Raw genomic sequence first — 18,167 nt, 5'->3', positions numbered from 1 at the left:
AGCTGCCACAGATCGTCCTCCCTGGCTACAGCAGACGAGATGACCTTCCATTGCACCGTAATTACATCCTCCTGGCAGAGGAGATCACAAGAGTCCCATGATGAGATGTGCGCTCCGACCAGGCTGGACTGGCCAGATGAGAAGGGAATCACTTACCACCCTAAACTAAGCTTCCAGCATCTTAACATCATTTCCAGGTAAAAATAATTCTTATTTCTTATTGAAGGTTTTCCATTTTCACATTTCTACTGGAAAATTTCCCTTCTCTTTGGACACTTTTTTGACCAGCAGCTGTATTTTTCAGCCCTCTTAACTTCTACTAATATCAAGAGAGTATCAAGGACTAATTATTGCTCTTCCTATTAAGACAGAATTTATTTCTTTTTGGTGATATTTACATATGTCCTTTGGGAACAGGAATAACACTATCAACTCATTTTTCATAGGCTGTTACAGAGCAATCATCAGTATCAATAGTCTACCCTGCCAAAAAAAAATTAAAAAAACCTGAAAATCTTAAGTGAGAGTGGTTCTTTATCCTATCCAGATCCACTCCCGCTACTCAAAACTGGCTTGTTTGCAAGCAGGACAACAGGCAGAAGTCTGCCCACTGCAGGTCAGGGTTTTTCACCACAGATTTTTGAACAACGAGCAGCTGCCTGACTAAACCAAGTTTTTTTGTTTTTCTAGTTATTTTGGGGAAATTTATTTTCTATGAGATGTCTGGAAACTGAAAACATTACTCTCTTTAGAACAGGTTCACAACATTTTTTTGTCAAAAAAAAACTAGGAAAAGTAGATTTAGAGAAAAGAAGTAAAGCTTTTCTATGCCTTTTCACTCAGAAGAGAAAACTAACATTCAAAAGTAACAAAAATGAAGTAGATAATCAAAAATTAACATTGTACTTCTGCAATATATTGCTGGTACGTTGTAATCTGATAGTCAATGTCACTTATAATACTGAAGATAGGAGTATTATAAAGCAGTATGATTACAAAAATGCTAAAGGAAAGTTGATTTCTCTAGGCCCTTGCCTGAAAACTGTTAGATACTTCAGCATGCTTTGGGCAAAAAATTGTGAGTCTTTTCAGTTTGGTCAGTTAAAAATCAAAGACTAAGATAAAGATCTTTGCAGCAAATCACCTTCAGATACAACAGTAGACATATTTTTGGTTGAAGTTAAACTTGTTTTTTCTAACACATTTCTACTTCAGAAATATCTGTTTAATGTGAAGGTTTTTTCCCCTTTTTATTCCCCCTTAATTCTCTCTGCCATATAGCCCACTTTATAGCTCCTGTATACCTAAATGACTTCTCCAGGCAAAAGAGCAGTAGCAGCCCTGCAGACATTCAGTGGTAGCTTGTGCATAACTGACAATATTTTCGCAGTGCCTCCAGCTCAGCCGAAGCCAGGACTGAAACCGTAATAGCCCACAGATACAAAAATTGAACATCTCAGCATCTCAAAAGCCTTCATCACCATTCTAGCCTACATATGTTCCCTTTTGCCCCATCAGCATTTTTGACAAAAGGTATAAAGCCATCAGAAAGCTAAATTTGAAAAATGACTATGTTATAGGAACTGCTTTATTTTTAATATAGTATTGCATTTTATAATAGACTCATTTTCTTCTAAAAAATGTATTTCAAATACTTCTAACCTACTCAAGATTTTTATTTTGGTTTGGAAATCATATTTTTTTTTTTTACAGACATAAAAGAAAAATCACATTCTACAAATCTATTCTACCCTATGATTTATTGATTTATTATTTCACTTGTCAAGCATTAAAAAACCTAAAACTTGTTTAGAGGTTTCTTTCTTTACACAGCATGGAAAAATTCTTCTATCTTCTTCTGCTATTTAACAATACATTTATATTATTTTAAATGCTGAATTGCATCAGCAGTTTGGTCACCGCATATTGTACGCTAAGCCGGAGTATTTTAGTTCTGTTCCCTTTTATGAAAGCTGAAAGAATGAGTTTTGCATTGAACATCTGTATCCAATGAAAAATATATTAGGTGTCAGCTTTCAATTCACTGTATTTTATGGCTCCAAAAGGTGGCATTTCTTTGCTAAAACAGACACTCTGACATATTTAACAGTTGAAATGTATTGATTCAAATGAGAGTAATGTTCATAGCCTGAGGAAAAAAATGGCTCTGTATATTTGTATGGAAAAAACATTAAACTCCATTAAAAATGTATAACTCCCCCTATAATTACAAGAAAGCAGTTGCAATGTTTTTATAGAATGGTAATAACATTAAGTATAATAAAAAAACAACACTAAAAGTATGAAAAAAAAAAAAACAGGAATATGAAGGCTTTCTCAAACTTCGCAAGCATTGCTCACCCTCGCTTTCACCACAATCACCAGATGCCCCTTAAAAAGACAAACTGTTACACCTGAACACCTACCGCTTGGAAAGTGTGGGCAGCTATCTGTAAGGCCACCCAGTCCTGGGGGTCCTAACGCAACCAGACTGGGAGGTCTACGAGAGAATAACTAAAAAGAGCCCATGCCCAGGGTGTGCGTCCAAGAGGCTGAAGATAAAGCATTCCCTACGGGCCATCTCAGACAACCAGAGCCTTCACAAGAAGGTGGAGAGACTCAAAGGCTAAAACAAAGTACCAAAACCTAGTTGGCTCCTCTATTAACGCAGTGAGTTCTTCCACAGTTTAATAACTATGATTCAAGACACTGACTCCAGCCTCACAACTAGCTGATCGACTATTTTAATTGTATACCTCAGTGGTAACACAAAACTACTAGTTTACAAATAGAAACATTTCACTTGGGTGAATCTCTGAAACCCATCGGTAGAAGGATGAGCTTCTACAATACTGAGGCACCAGTGGAACAACTCCTCCTGACCCTCTCAAATTGTATGGCATTTAAATCCAAGATTAAAAAAACGCAGCAAAAATAAAGAAACCAAAGGCCAATGATTTTATGCACGTGCAAAACTTGCTCTCTTCTGACAAGGCTACTCTGTTTCCTACAATAGCTGACAGCAAGAGAAATAGTTTTGATAGCATTGAGACATTATCACTTACTTGAAATGGGACGTATAAACAATCCCAAAGGCATGCTGATACTAAAGAAAATTATAAAGCCACTCAACTAAGAAACTGCATCAGTGCCAGCAGAATCCCTAGAAGTATCAGTATCATGAATGTCTTGATATTCAGATATTTAAAACCTGCATTTCCCACTGGCTTGAGCTGAACATGCTGATGTTGAAAATAAAGGTACTGCTACAGAATGCTCTTAGACAACAAGATGAACAAGAACACCGAGCTGAAGCGGGTTTTGTTTTAATTCAGAATAAAAGACAGACAGTTTTCTTGCAGAAGACTTCCCACCCTTCATCCCCCAAATTCTACGCCTCCTTCAACACACCTTTAAATTCCACGCCTGGTCTTTAACTCAATGCCTCTCCTAACATCCTTACCTCTCTGTTCCTTTTCTCCCCAGCTTACTTCACTTTTGCACTCAAGCAACTTTTACATGCCCCATGCAACATTCAATGTTTACATGTCCAATTCCTCAGCATCTTGCATTCTCCAGCTCCTTTCCTATGAGCTTCTGAAGCCCAGAAAGCTCTGTTAGGAAGAGGCCTCAGCACTGAAACGTTGGAGCCCAGACATGTGCCCAAGCACATCTTACAGGTCTATCCTGTGGTCCCATGTGCTAAATGAAGCTGGATGGAATAAGCTACAATATCATAACCCTCTGCAGCTAGTAAATGGGCTCCAGGAATTGGAAAAAAGATCAGAGCCCTACACAATGGCCAAAGGGGAAAAACCATCCCTCTGTACCTGTTCTAAACTACAGACTGGTGGAGAGGCCCACTCCTCCTGACATCAGCCCTTTCGCCTCTGCAGACACACAAGAGAAAACAAGACAGTACTGGAGAGGACAGCAGACAAATAAACCCTATTTGCTTTCAAATTGCCACTTTGCCTCAGCTTGAAGATTACTATGGCCCAGCTGTGCTAATTCCCATGTGAAGCTTGCTCAAGGTGGAAGAGAAGTTTTCAGCATCCACAAGAGCATTCTACTAAAATAAGTATATACATTCTACTGAAATAAGTATATACATAATCTACCAAATTTGGAGTGCGTCAGCAGTGAAAGCATTGCCGAGTGCTTCATTGGCTCTATACATAATAAAAAAAAAAGGCTGAGAGATTATCATGATATGCAAGACAGTTGGGTCAACACATCTCCTTAACTTCGCCACTGCAAGGATCTCTTGACTGAGCCACCAGAGCTTAGCAGAGGGAAGTGAGGGTAAGAGACACAATATCCATAGCTCCACTCTTCCTCTCCAGCACACAAACCCCAAGCCCCGCAATGCTGACGTGTCCCACTCTGAGAATGATATAATGTACAATATTGTATGCGTCAATCCCATCTGACACATCGATTTCATCTGTGATGTCCTTTTTCCAGCCCCCAGAATACAGGCAGCTAAAATCTATTCAGTGATGGAGCTGTACTGACAAACCATCCTCTCAGAAGCTCTGAATTTCTCTGACATCGTTCCAAAAATAATTAGCAAGATGCGTACAAAAGTACTAGTGATTACTAAAAAAAAAAACAAAAAATGTCCATGCTAAATTAGAATAAAATGTCCAAAGTCTCAGTGTTAAAAATTCTTACAGTGTTATTTTCCAGCTGCACCATGTATCTCAGTCTTCCAATTTGTCACTCGGGTAAGGTCAAATTCTAGCTATGCCTAATTTCCATCTAATATCAAAACCCTTCATTCATATTATAAAGTGCAATATCCTTCTAATGTTTTCCAGTTTGTAATTTCAAACTCACACCAGGCTTTGCTGCTGCAGAACTGTCACCATTTTAACTTCCAGTAATGCTGTGTAGGACATATTTGCCTCTCCACAAAAATTTCCAAACACACCATCAGTTGATGGTGAACTACCTCAGAGAGGTTCAGCCCTATTCTTCCCTAAAATACTTCCTATTATTTTTTAAAAACATCTGCATTTATTTCAAAAGATTATGTGTCCTTGTTGAGTCATAGTACAAATGAATGAACAAAATATAGATGAAATAAAACATGAACCAACATGGCAAAAATTAATTGAAATGCATATTAATTTTCTTCATAAATTGAGAAATCCTACTGCATTAAAACTGGCATAAAGACACTTACACTGAGGCCACACAAGTTATAGCACAGAGCAAACTAGGGTGTGGATACACAGAATATTATCTGCTCTGTGTTATCTGCACATCCATGCATGTGAAAATCTACTGACCATTAATGCAAAGTACAATTTCTCCCATGGAGAAAAAAACCCACAACAAAACAAACAAACAAACAAGGAGTCTTGCATATCCTTTTATCCATTTGGATGCTGAAAAGAGAGAGAGCACAAACAGGTTTTTACAACAAGGTAACAGCATGCTGTAAATTCATACCTATTTTATCTTACAGCAACATGCTCACGTGTCCCTCCTCTCATTAAAGTTAACCTAAATTATACGGCAATTAAACCAAATTTGAATTCTGAGTTAATATCTTTATATGAATATTAATTTCTTTAATTCAGTTGCACTTAATTTATTTTGAATGTGAATTTCAACTTAACTGAATTATTAATTTGAATAACAATGCCTACACAGGAATTCAAAGCAGTTTAACAAATCACTATAATTTCAGTTCTTCAGGGCAAACTGAGAAAAGAAGAGCTTGGTGTGAGAAGGTGTGGGGGAACGCATTAAGCAAGTGAACTATGTATGCTGCGTAATTAAAAGAAGGCTGTGCCCATTTAGCTCTGCAGAATTTGGTGTCCATATGAAAAATCAGATTTTTAATTATAGTTGGCATTTCAGAACCTCCTGCTGGTTGCTACTTTCTTGCTAAAAAAGTGACCTTATTCCTAAGCTTGTCACTGTGAGAACTCTGTTATAAACTGCAAACAAGCTTCTATTTGTTTTAGAGTGGCTCACTAAAACGTCATTGTTTAAAACATTTAAACAATATATTAAATCCTTAATGGAACGTGCTGCTTCTGATTCAAAAAACAGTCTTCTGGATTGCTGTCTTGTGGTAATTGGAATGAAAAGTCAGGAGTTCTGGATTTTGTTCTGGTATTGCCTAGACAATTTTATATTCAAAACTCATTAATTTAAATGGAAGTACCACACAAAGATGTAATTTAAAACAAGTGCCACTTTTGCAGTTGCGGAGTCATAACTATTCCAACTCTAAAATGGCTATCGCCTACCTGCAAAATACTGCGTTCTTGCATTCTACTGACGCTGTACTTACTGACTACACCTCTCATAACATAGTGATACTTCCCTTCCTCTTAAAAAAAGAGGAAATACAGCAACATAGAACGTGCAGATGGAAGGCACTAGATATACTCTATTATTGTATGATACCACTGAGACGGTTCAGCTACAGCATTTGCCAAGACAAGACGCTGCCTACGTCTCACCAGAACAGACTTCCAGAAAAACAAAAACAAAACAAAAAAAAACAAAACCACACACACCAAATTTAAAAACGCTCATCCAAAATAACATCAACGAAAGCTTCATGTAAACATCACCTCCTCCAAAATATTTTCTCCTCTTTGTTTACTGAGAGGAACTCCTGGCATGTTTCCCTTAGGATGAGGTATTAAGTCATGTATTTCTTTCGTAGAATCCTTTGGACTTACAGAGATCACACAAAAGCCATTTTCCCCTGAATGTTCTCAACAAACAACATACTATTTCCTGGCTCGTAGTTTCTAAATTCCACGTTCTTGAATGAGTCGTATATCCCAAAGAACTGTCTCTCTCCTTCCTGCCAGGGACATACTCTCATTCGCTCCTCTTCATGTGTACCTGATTTTTTTCTTGGCTTTTGGTTTGCACCCTCTTTCATCAACAACATGTTTTGGCTTCACACACCAAGACGTACAGCTGCAACCAGTAAATCCCCAGGTCCCAGCTGCAGCCACTAGGTCAGCCCCTCTATGCACAAGCTTCCACAAGTCTTAGCATGCATTGCCTTGGGCAGCAATTATCAATCACTAGACTGCTCAGTCAGCAAAGAATTATTTAATGGCTCCTTCCATTCAAGACAGTCAGTACACCCATACTTTTTCGGAGGCCTACCAATAAAAATCGAAGACGTAGTCGATGGCAGTAGTTAACACCATTCAGCTTAATGGTATTAATACAGAAAACACATGCAAAAGAACATTTAAAAGGAAATAAACATGAAATGAATAATAAAGTTCAATCGTGCGACTCACAGAAACACTGTGGAGGCAAATTACTTATTAGCTTTTCTGACCTTGCTAACAGTTGCACTACATGGAGGTAGCTCCCTAATCATAACTAGCTTTATTTTTGAAACGCAAAGAAGTCTGAAGGACCGAATTCCCAGCTAACAGCGTATAGACTTCTCTTACTGCCCAGTATCTGCGTTCTGTCTTATACACTGTATCTTACCCAGTAGGTTTGTGAGCCACAGGGCCAAATCCTCTTTCATCGGCAACAAATTGGCCTCATGTCTACTTGCAAGCCACTGACTGTATTGATGCATATCAGAGAGGCCAGGCCCACGTGCCTTCGGGCTCAGAGCAGTGCACATTGCTTATCCGCTTGTTGTACCTGTTTAATTTAAAAAAAAAAAGAAAAGAAAAAAAGTACTTCATTATACCAAATAAAGTTTTTCTGTTTTTAGAATTGTAGAAGATACCAACAGTAACTATGATTCTAAGAAATTAGATGTCACATGAATACACCATTGACGACTGAAGTTTTGTTTTGTTAATGGATCACATTGCAAGTGATTAAATCATACAGATAAATGTCAGCTTCATTTGTACTCACCAAGCTACACGTTGCCAACACATAACCAAATATTCTGCAAGGAATGATTAAAATCAAATCAAAATAAACATTTTTACACAAAGCTAACAACTCACTACAGTGCCTGATCCAATATCCATTCAAAATAAATGGAAAGCTTCAGAGGTTTTTGGATCAGGCCCAAGAAAAACACAGGAACAACCGAGTTGTGCTACTACAGCAAACTTACTAACAATTAACAAATGCAGTTACCAAATGGAATCAGTCTATTCTACAGCTTTAGAATAATTAAAGAAAAAAAACCACACCAAATATATTTACTGAATAGTATTATTTCTTCAGAAAGCAGCACAACAGCTAGTGCTGGTCATCCACACTTCCCACTTCCACCTTTATTACAAATACTCCTCTGCTTCAGTGACGACTTACTGAAACTTTAGTTTCAGGTAAGACAATACGTCATGTGTTAAACATTAGTTAAATGTTCTGAGTCTTGCAGCAGCCAGAGATGTTAGGTCCACTGGACCTATATCTCTGCTCCTGAAGGACTAATTCCCCCATCTGTGGCAGAAGTGCGCTAAGGCAAGAAGGTTACTTTTCTCTCTGAAAAGAAACTCAGAGCTGGACCCTAACGCTTGTAGCAATGAGCTGAGATACTTTCTTGCCTGGTAGGCTGTAGCCTGCTGAAAGCCCAGTCACACCAACTAGCAGTCGTAAGGTCCTAGGTCGGTGGCACTACACAGACATTAGGTGGGGGTGGGAGTTCTTTGCCTATTGTCAACCGGCTGATCCATGCCAACTGTGGTTACACATGTCAGCTGGCTTCAGCTTATGATACACCGCAAACACTGTTTCTTTCTGTCCTTTGCATACCTTTCAAGTCAGGTAAGAGGTAATATTGACTGTAAAAACAACAACAAAAAAAGAACAACTTGTTATACTATTCCATTGTGGCCTGGAATAACAAGAATATTGAAAACAATTCCTTTGCCAAAAAAATGAAAGTGTTTACTGAATGTAAAAAGCAATTGCCTTTCCATAAAATTGTGCTGTAACTGACATTTCCAAATATATGAAATGTTATTTGGGGTATTTTAATGCTTACATTAAAATATTCCAGCATTTTTTAACCATACCCTGGGTAACTAAACTCCTTGTTTGCAAAAACATCTGCTTAAGCTCTTGTTGCAAGTACCTGACCCCAAATCCTGAAGTTTGGCTTGCCCTTGAGATGGACACAGCTTCTGCTACGAATATACTTCTTACTGAAATTAGACAATTTTTTCAGTTGGGAAGGGGAAAAAATAGACATAAAAAAGACTTTATTCCCTTGTATAAATACACATTTCTGAATTATCAGTAGACTTTACATTTTTCTAACCAAAAAAAATCCTTATGTATCAAAGTTCCTTTGAAAGCAGAGGAGTTTAAGGCAGACTAAAGTATGCAATTTAAGCACAGCACTGTTCTGACAACTGACTTTGTAAAAATATCAGTTTGGATTTATGGTTTCCTGGTTGATTAAATCCAAATCATACCTGTTCATTTGGGGCAGGGTGCGAGGGAGTGGAGGGAAAAAAGAATTAGGCTGTTAGCTCTGCAAAAATCAATCTGGAATGTCACTCTCAAAATAGATTCCTTCGGACTAGACGATACTGACAGCTAAGGAATTACAATGACAGTATATTTAAAGTTGCTCTAAGTCACTCAGAACCATGCAGCTTAGTGCTTCAAACCACTGCTTCATTTTGGATGGAAACAGGCAAGATGGATAACTGACACCACCTTGTCTTCAAAGATTATATGGGAAAAATCAAGTATAAATACCTCTGTCATATACTTTCTTATTACAAGTTATTTGTAATAATTATTGACTGATTTCTGGAGTCTACAAACTCCATTGATACGGTAAGAACCAGAACCAAAACTAGTTTCTTCTCTTGAATCACCTCTGAAATTATATCGGTAAAAAGTAGTAAAAAAAATTTCTCATTCCTGAATGTTCACTTCATATACAATACACAAATAAAGCAAAGTAAAAAGACATAATTTTTTGGCATCAATTTTTCAGTTTATTAACACCTATGTATCTAAATATTTAGGAAACAAAGTCCTGGAATTTGTTTCTTTTGACATACAGATTGGAAAAATATACCTGAAAAAAGAAGCACCATTGTACTAAAGGAACCAGTTAGACATTGCACCTCTTCACTGGAAATAATTTCACAGTTCATACATGCTTTGAGGAGGAGATTAAACTAGATGACCCCTGGAGATCCCTTCCAACCTAAATTATTCTGTAATTTTATATTTCAAGGATGCACACAACAATATTCATCATGGGACCCTAAGCAGGGTCTGCCCTGCTAAGAGTATAACGCATGGCACACACACTGAGCTGGGTCGTGTTAAGAGGAAAACTACGGAGACAACATCCTTTTCTTTCACCTCAGGAAAGGTCCACCTACCTTGTCACTTCCAAGACCACGTATATGAAGTGCCCTATGAAACTCTGAGCTAATGAATAACCAACAACATTATAATATGCCTGACAGCCAGCCAGATACAATACAGGCTGCTGCTGCTGGTGGGGCTGAAGTAATTCTAATGTCTGAAAGTTGCATTTCTTTAAGACTAGAGAAAAGAGAGGGAAGGCTTCTGGAGCAGCTACATGGAGGCAGTTTGGGTTTCCCCACCAAGCCTGTGAAACAAGCACTGCAGTCTGTTTATGCTTCAGGCTGACCTCTGTGGAGATGCAGAGCAGAGCATTCAGGGATTTGAGATGTTACTTCAGTTTGTCTCTAAAATACAGGGCTGTCTTGAAATATATTTCATACTGACCTACCTCTTGTTTCATAAAACTCAGCAGTCAGGCTGTGTAAAGGTCTCAAGGAACTTCTGAGACTCACTGAAGGAAGAAAAGTGGGACAACAAAGAGCTCAGATTTCAGAGGTGGCATGGGTGCTTCAGTTTCGTAGTAACTGTGGTAGTAAGAAGAAAGAAGATCCAGAGACAAGAAGGGCATTCCGAGTTTGAGGTAGTTTTAATAGGACACAGGTTCTCAGAATGGGAAACTAGGAAAGATGAGGAAAGACAGATAGACGACAAAAATCTCTAGAAGCTGAAAATGATTCAGGCATCTCTATACAGGGACTAGGTCTGCTTAAAATAGTAGCCCTGAATTAACAATAATGTATGGGTTAATTTGTGAAGCAGGCATACAAAGTGAGGACTGAGGAATGAGAAAGTTAATACTGATGAAAAGTCTCCACTGAGAAGAACCCTGAAGAATCAACAGATGAATCACATACAATCCAACCTTACCTCTATGTAATTTTTCTTTAATTTCATTTCTGAAAGAAATTAATTTTCCCCTTCCCCACTACTTCTCTGAAAGCCTGCCCTACACTTCAGTAAAATACTTTCTTGTTAGAATCAAAGCAACAAAATTCCTACCTTGGATTTTTAAAATGAAAAAAAAAAAATCATCCTTCAAGGAGCAGAGTGCAATTTGTTACCTGTAGCTCCCATGACAAATTCTACAAGTCATATTGAGGGTCAGTTATCAAACTGCAAGCATCAGAAGCTACCAAACTCAATTATTCTTTTTGCAAACGCTGACCGCTACTAAACTTCTAAGTTTAACTTAAGCCTCCATGATACTTCAGTGCTGAAGTACCTAAGCTTCATTAAAATGTTCACCTACTTCATCAATTGTAATAGCCCATACATTAACTATTAAGACTTCATCACATACTAGCTGGGATCTGTGAAGAAGCTGAACTGAGTTAGTTAGGTGAAGGTGACAGCAGTTGGGTTCTGAGCTCCTTCAAGACTCCTTTGAAGATTCTACCTGTAGTCAAGGCCAGGCTCTTGATTCTTCGCTCAGATACCATCAACTCACCTCCTTAAAATGTCTTAATATATTTATTTTCTGGTAAGCTGGAGAAAAGTTTATTGACAATTCAACAGTGAGGAATTTAGTCAGAAAAATGGACTGACTTGCCACAGAGGTAGACAGTAGCATTCAAGGATACATCACCACAGCTGAGGCAAGCCTCTTTGGCTCCAACAACTATTTCATCCCTTCCTTTTGGCAGACATAAGGTATGAACAAAGTAGCCAAAAAATACTGGTTTTCCTAATCTCACTACTTTCTAACAGCAACATGAAATCATCATATATAAAGCTCTTTAAAACTAGCCAACACAAACACGTCAAATATTTTATAGAATGTTACACTTCTCTACAAACTGTTGAGGCTGACATGAGATCCGCACAAGCATTTTCAAAACTTACCTCTAAACGCTTTGTTCCTCAAAAAGCAACTTCTTCCCCCTACTATTCTGAAGGCAGACAAGGAAAGGTCTTTAACTACTTTTCATTCTGTTTTGTTATAGGTCATATTTATGCAGCACAGCCCTTTTTTCCATCTCTCTCAATAAGAGGACAACATCTCAAATTCTTAGACATATTGTCTAGCTGAAGCATTCAGTGTGGGATAGTTTACAGTACACCCAGTGACATGTAACAGATTCAACAGACTAAAAGGTTATATTTCTCTCTGCATGCTTCTACTAGACAGTGAAGTTTTTATTTTGCTTTACAGTAGTACATTTAGTCTTCTGTGTATTGTAGCTCACTCTTTGTATTTTGCCAGCAGTGTAACTTACACTATCTGCTGATTGTTGTCAGTGATCATCAGGTGAAAGCAACGAGAATCAAACAATTCTGTAATTCCACTGGCTTTTGTTGGGGTTAACTGGTAGAACAAAAGAATTATACGCTCTATCCTCAAAACACACAGGAGGGAAAGACTGTTTAATCCAGAAAGTAAAACTGGCTGCGCAGTTAGGCACTCACAGTGGCAGATCCCTGGATTCAATTCCATTTCCTATCCGAACCACCTTCCTTACCTGTAAAATTGGGTTAATAGTACTCTTCAACTAAAATCAAGTATAATCAGGAGGAAAAAATTTATTCTATATAGTAAAAATGTATATATAAAGTGTGCGTGTATGCATAGATATACATACACAGAAAATACACATGCTCTACCCTGTGAATTAATCATACAAAACAGTAGGTTTTTACTCCAAATTACCCAGTTTCAGCATATATACATAATGGCTTATACTGAGTAGCTGCTGGCTATCCACTGCTCTCTGTATTACACGGGTTTCATTGTCACTTCAGCCTTATTCCTAATTACAACATGCACATTAGTTCTCAAACAAAGGGAGGCTTGAACCACTCCTTTTAACTTGCTCCCAGATACAATCCTTCCAGGTCAGGGTTGAAGAAGTCTTCCTGAGTCACTCGCTGTTCGTGACTTGGCTTAAGAATTAGCATAGAAATGAAGTATCCAGCAAAACAAGCATTTTTGTTTGTGCTTGTATTCAGTTAGAAAAGAATAAAAAGAATAATAATGCCTATGGAGGTAAAAAAAAAAAAAAATCATAAAGCAAATGCAGAACTCTGTTTAGAGATCAATCAAATCATCTCTGATGCAAAGGTCCTACATGATGTCCCCTTTGCACCATACCAGCTTGACTGCGACACTGTGCAACAGACATCTGTTTTGGCCCCCCAGATACTATCGCCTAGCAGGCAAGCTAATTGACTGGCTCTGTTCAGTTGGCAGCCAAACCAGAGTCATCCAGGACTGAAGATTTGCACACATGCCAATTCAGTGGCCTAGTTGCTCTACAAAGCTGGAACAACTGGAACAGAAGATGCCATAACTCTGCCTTGGACACTGGGTTCAAATACTCTATTTCATAAAATCTTTATAGAATTAAATACACAGGCTTTAAGCTTGTGAAACGAGGTCTCTTGTAATATGATTGAGGAAGCACATTAGCTATCAGTTGTAGAAGAAACAAAACATCATGCACGCAACTGTGCAATAGCTTTACTGTCAGTGGTAGAGAGAGCAGACAGCAACTTAGACAAGAGCAGCAATAGTTTTCTCTGAAGGAACTGGAACTTGAGCACTAGACTGCACATTGGCTTTGACAGAGGGGTATCGGCTATAACTGCAGACAATCTCCTGCTGTCTTAGAGAGAAGGTAATGCTATTGGAAAGCAGCCATCCTGGAAAGAGAGGAGACAGAGGATCAAAAGCCAGAACAGAGCTCATGAGTATCTGGCAAGGGTCTCTGCTGGATCTCCCTGCTAGTTCTAATCACCTCAAGCAGATGGAAAAGAACAGAACTTTTGAAACTTGACTGGAGTTGAAGTGGACTGTGTGAAGCATTCACTTACTGTAACTGCAAGTTGAGTGCAAAAGAGGCTTAAATAAAAGATTCAATGTTTATAAACAGATTAAGTTGCAGCAACAAAACATGCATTTGTGCAAGCAGAAATGAGGCTGCCCACAATTTGGGACCCACACTTGCAATCACCACTTTCACATAAGCAAGTGCCAGTTTTACACACATTCCAAGCATAAATACATTCAAATTTGAAAACTGATTTTGGTTTTCCTGCCTCGGTGTTGGCATATTTTTTTGATTTGGAAAGTATATGATTAGTCCACAGACAAAAGACTGCTCTTGTTTTTCCACCCCCTTGCCTATATACATACATACATACATGCACACACACATATATGCAGAAGGGGGGGGATATATGAATGTCTTCCTTTGAGAGCCACAGAGGTAACTAACAACTTCTGTAATTGATATTTTTACTGTCAGGAAACTGTTCCCTATGGTGAGATCTGCTAGACGGTGGAATCACTTCCCCAAGTGAAACCATGAAAACTCCCCTACCTGAAATCCTTGAAGTGGACGAAAAGAAGCAGTAGGAAAAAACACAGAAACCTGTCACTCACTGGTAGATGTTACTCAGTCAACCTTTACCACCTGCAATTTCCAGTTTACTACAGAGCAGTAATCATTCTCATTTTGCCCTTTTACATATGTAAAAACAAACACAATCGCTTTTAAAGTGATTATGCTACTACATCACATAGCTCCTCTTCAAGAGCTATTACAGAGCTTTCCCTTCTGTAAGAAACAACAGGTCATTCTTGTCTGCATCATCCTAAAAACATATATCTGTAATCTTAGTTTTCTCAGTACCGTAAACAAGCAGATAAAACGTAAGCTCACAAATGCAGCAAGCATATTTTTGTAAGGAAATTCAATTTTTCTAGTTATTTTATTATCCTTATAAACTATACCACAACCAATTTAGCCCAAGGTTTCTGGAGCTTTCCCAGATTAACTTGGAGCATACTGTACATGTTAGGAGCAGGGGGAGGGGCACTGGAGGGGAACCACCATCTGAAACTCATTAATCAATTAGAATTTTTAAGGGCTTACATCAAAATGTGATCTACACTGATAAAGTAAACTTTAATCACAAGAAGCCTTTGTCCTTTACGTTATGAATATATGTGTTACAAATGTGTGCAGTACTTCGAGCGGAGGATAGAGAACCTGGCACAACAGCTTACCGATACTTTAGACCTGTAAGGCCCCTGGTCTGAGGCCAGACCAAATTGAAGTTAACCACACACAAAAATCTGAGCTAATCATTGGAAGCCTAGACATTTTCAGGACTATGCCTAGTAGAAAAAGTTTTGTTGCCTTGATAATGTCTCCTCTACCAAAAGGAAAGCAAAAAGTCCTTCTCACGTAGACCAAAACAAAACTTCAGGAATGTTCAATATCTACTTGCTCATAAAATTATAACTTCTGGAAACTAAGCCCAATTCCTAACACAGTCCAAAAACTTTCAAGTTGACTTCGCTTTGCCTGGCTCTTACTGCAAGTTTTTCTGCTTGTCTAAGCAAAATAGCCATTAAAAATCAGTACAAAAGAGTTTCAGCCTCCACCAACTAGAAAAGGAAATACGTATTTAAACTCACGTATCACATCTTACGAGGAGTATAAGCGTGTCTCTCGCTGCAAGCACACTATGCAGACAGTATTATAAGCTGATTCCCAATCATCAGCTTTGCTTTTAATTATGAAGTTCCATTTCCAAATCCTGTCCTGAAATTATTGTGACGCTTAACCGAGAGGTGTAAAGTGGACTCGAAGAAGTACTTTGGATAGGAAGTGTGCCAATTTAAATAAGACTGTGGGTAAAATAAATAAAGTGACCAAATGACTTAGTAGCCTAAAGTCAATAAGAGCTAGAAACTTGAGGATAGTACTAACTCTTCCTCACCTCACCACCTCCATCTAGGTTTGGTTGTGGTTCCGACTAGGGTACCACAATATAATGCCGATCAGCTGGCCTATGGTACCATATGATATGAATTTAGGAATATCAGCTAATTTCCTATTAAATCACAATCCACATCACAAAACCATCATAAACTTGGCACATCACCTACTCCACAGTGAAGAAACCGTTCATAATTTAACGTACATGGAAACGGAAGAATATTTATTTTGCTCGTTTTTAATTTCAAAGTCATGTCAGAAGTGTGCTGGAACTGCACTGGGGAGCCTGCAACACATCCTTCCTGGTGCCCCAAGAGCCCTTCTCCCCTAGGAGCACACAAAGCCAGGAGAGCCAGCGGGCTCAGCTGACGCACACCATTGCAGCAGGATGCTGACAGCATCCTAGATAAAGAAGACAGCAACCTTCATTTCTTACAAGTAAAGCACTAGTGAAGAAACAGAGCTTTCCTTAAAGTCAAACCCTCTCGAGATTCGAATCTAGACTAGAGCCTGAAGAGGAACACAAGAGCCTGGAAGGATGGATTTTGGCATGAGAGGGGTCTCATCCCGCCTGCCCTTTGGGGCAGCGGAGGGGACAGGCCGGGAGCGCCCCGGCGCAGCCACCCGCACCGCAGCAGGACTTGGCCGCCTCCCACCCAACACTTGCCGCAGCCTCCGATGCAGGCGCTCACATTTCCCACGAGCGTTGCAAACGTACAAAACCCGTCCTCCTCTCCCTCTCCTTGCACCACCGGCAACCCAGGGCTACGCGGAGCGGCCCGAAAGAGAAGCCAGAGGTTTGGGGCGGGAGAGCACAGCGAGTAGGAGCTACCCGAAAGACGGGATAGAAACGCGCAAGCCGCCTCCCAAAGGGAATTCCCCAGCCCCGCGTTTTGCCCGCACGGTCCGAGCGCCCGGCAGGCCGGCAGCCGCCCCCCGGCTCTCACCCGCCGCGGAGCCCGGCTCTGCGCTGCGCCCGGGGGCGTTTGTCTTCCTCGGGGCCCCTCCGCAGCAAGGCTGAGCTAATGGCTTTGCCATGAGTGCTGGAAGCGCTGCTCCCAGGTCTGCCCCTCGGGGGCAGGACCAAGCAAACCCGCCGCGGCCCCCGGCCCTCCGCGGGATGTCCAGGGCGGCCCGCCAGCAACCCCCGGGCTAGCCGCGGCGAGCCCCGGGTGAACCGCTCGTGGATCTCCACCGCACACCCACGCACGCTCCCATTCCGCCTCCGTGATGCTTTCGAACTCCGGACAGCCAGAGAGCGGGAGAACGGGAGAAAAAAGAACCGCAAAACCCCACGACCAGAAAGAAGCCCCCCGCTGCCCAGCGCGCAGGCAGCCGCGGCCGCCCCCGCCCCGCAGCGCGCTGCCCGCCGCCGAAGCCCTGCCGCTTCCCCGGCGGAGCCCCCACGGCCGCCCCGGGACACGGGGGAAGGAAACAAAAGCACCTACTCCGCAGCGCCGAGCCGCTGGGGGAAGCTCACCTTCCCGCTTCGCTCCCCGGCCCCTTTCTCTTTAAACTCGAAGGCAGCCAGCGAGACACGCGAAACGCCCTCAATTTAAAGGAGCCCGGGCTGCGGGCTCCGCCGTGGGGCCGGCAGCGAGCCCCGCTGGGGCAGGCAGGGCTCCCGCCGCCGCGGCAGGCAGGCAGGGCTCCCGCCGCCGGGGCAGGCAGGCAGGCAGGCAGGGCTCCCGCTGCCGGGGCAGGCGGGCAGGGCTCCCGCCGCCGCCCCCGGGGCCGCACTCACTGGCCGCCCGCCGCGCCGCTGAGCCTCCCGCCTCCGGCAGCCGCCGCCGTCCCCCCAAGCTGAGCTGAGCAGACCGGCAGCAGCCGCGCTGCCGCTCTTCATACTTCTGTCCGCTCCGCTCGGCGCTCTCCTTGGGAAACCCTTTTTTTTTTTTTCTTTTTTTTTTTTTTTTCCCCCCTCTCCGAAACCGATTTCCTATATTTCAGCAGTCCGCACAGGCTGAACGGAAGTTAAATACTTACTTTTTTTCAGAGGGACGGCAAACGCAGTTCACACTGATTTACCCTTGAAATGCTGAGATATTGTATTACAGCCCTTGGCAGCAAGTTGGTGCTCGGGTCCATTTCTCTTTTATTGTTATTACTGCCTTTCCAAGATTCTTGATT

General features: G+C 40.9%; 1 protein-coding gene across 5 annotated transcripts in view; it reads right to left on the bottom strand.

Moving 5' to 3' along the window:
- Positions 1–17,811, bottom strand: part of GAS2 (growth arrest specific 2) — a 97,050-nt gene extending 79,239 nt beyond the window's left edge. The window contains exons 1-2 of one of the 5 annotated variants that reach the window (XM_076343840.1): positions 17,782–17,811; positions 7,492–7,653 (exon numbers count right to left, since the gene is read on the bottom strand). In XM_076343840.1, coding sequence (XP_076199955.1) covers positions 7,492–7,633 — 142 coding nt within the window. In that variant the 5' untranslated portion in view covers positions 7,634–7,653; positions 17,782–17,811. Of the gene's footprint in view, positions 1–7,491; positions 7,654–10,699; positions 10,728–16,984; positions 17,058–17,485; positions 17,664–17,781 lie in introns of those variants that run through there. The other 4 variants (XM_076343838.1, XM_076343839.1, XM_076343841.1 and 1 more) reach the window with 4 other exon arrangements.
- Between the last annotated feature and the right edge of the window lie 356 nt (positions 17,812–18,167).

This window comes from Aptenodytes patagonicus, chromosome 7 (assembly GCF_965638725.1).
Source record: "Aptenodytes patagonicus chromosome 7, bAptPat1.pri.cur, whole genome shotgun sequence".
Classification (NCBI taxonomy): domain Eukaryota; kingdom Metazoa; phylum Chordata; class Aves; order Sphenisciformes; family Spheniscidae; genus Aptenodytes; species Aptenodytes patagonicus.
This window is presented reverse-complemented; position numbering and strand designations above follow the sequence as displayed.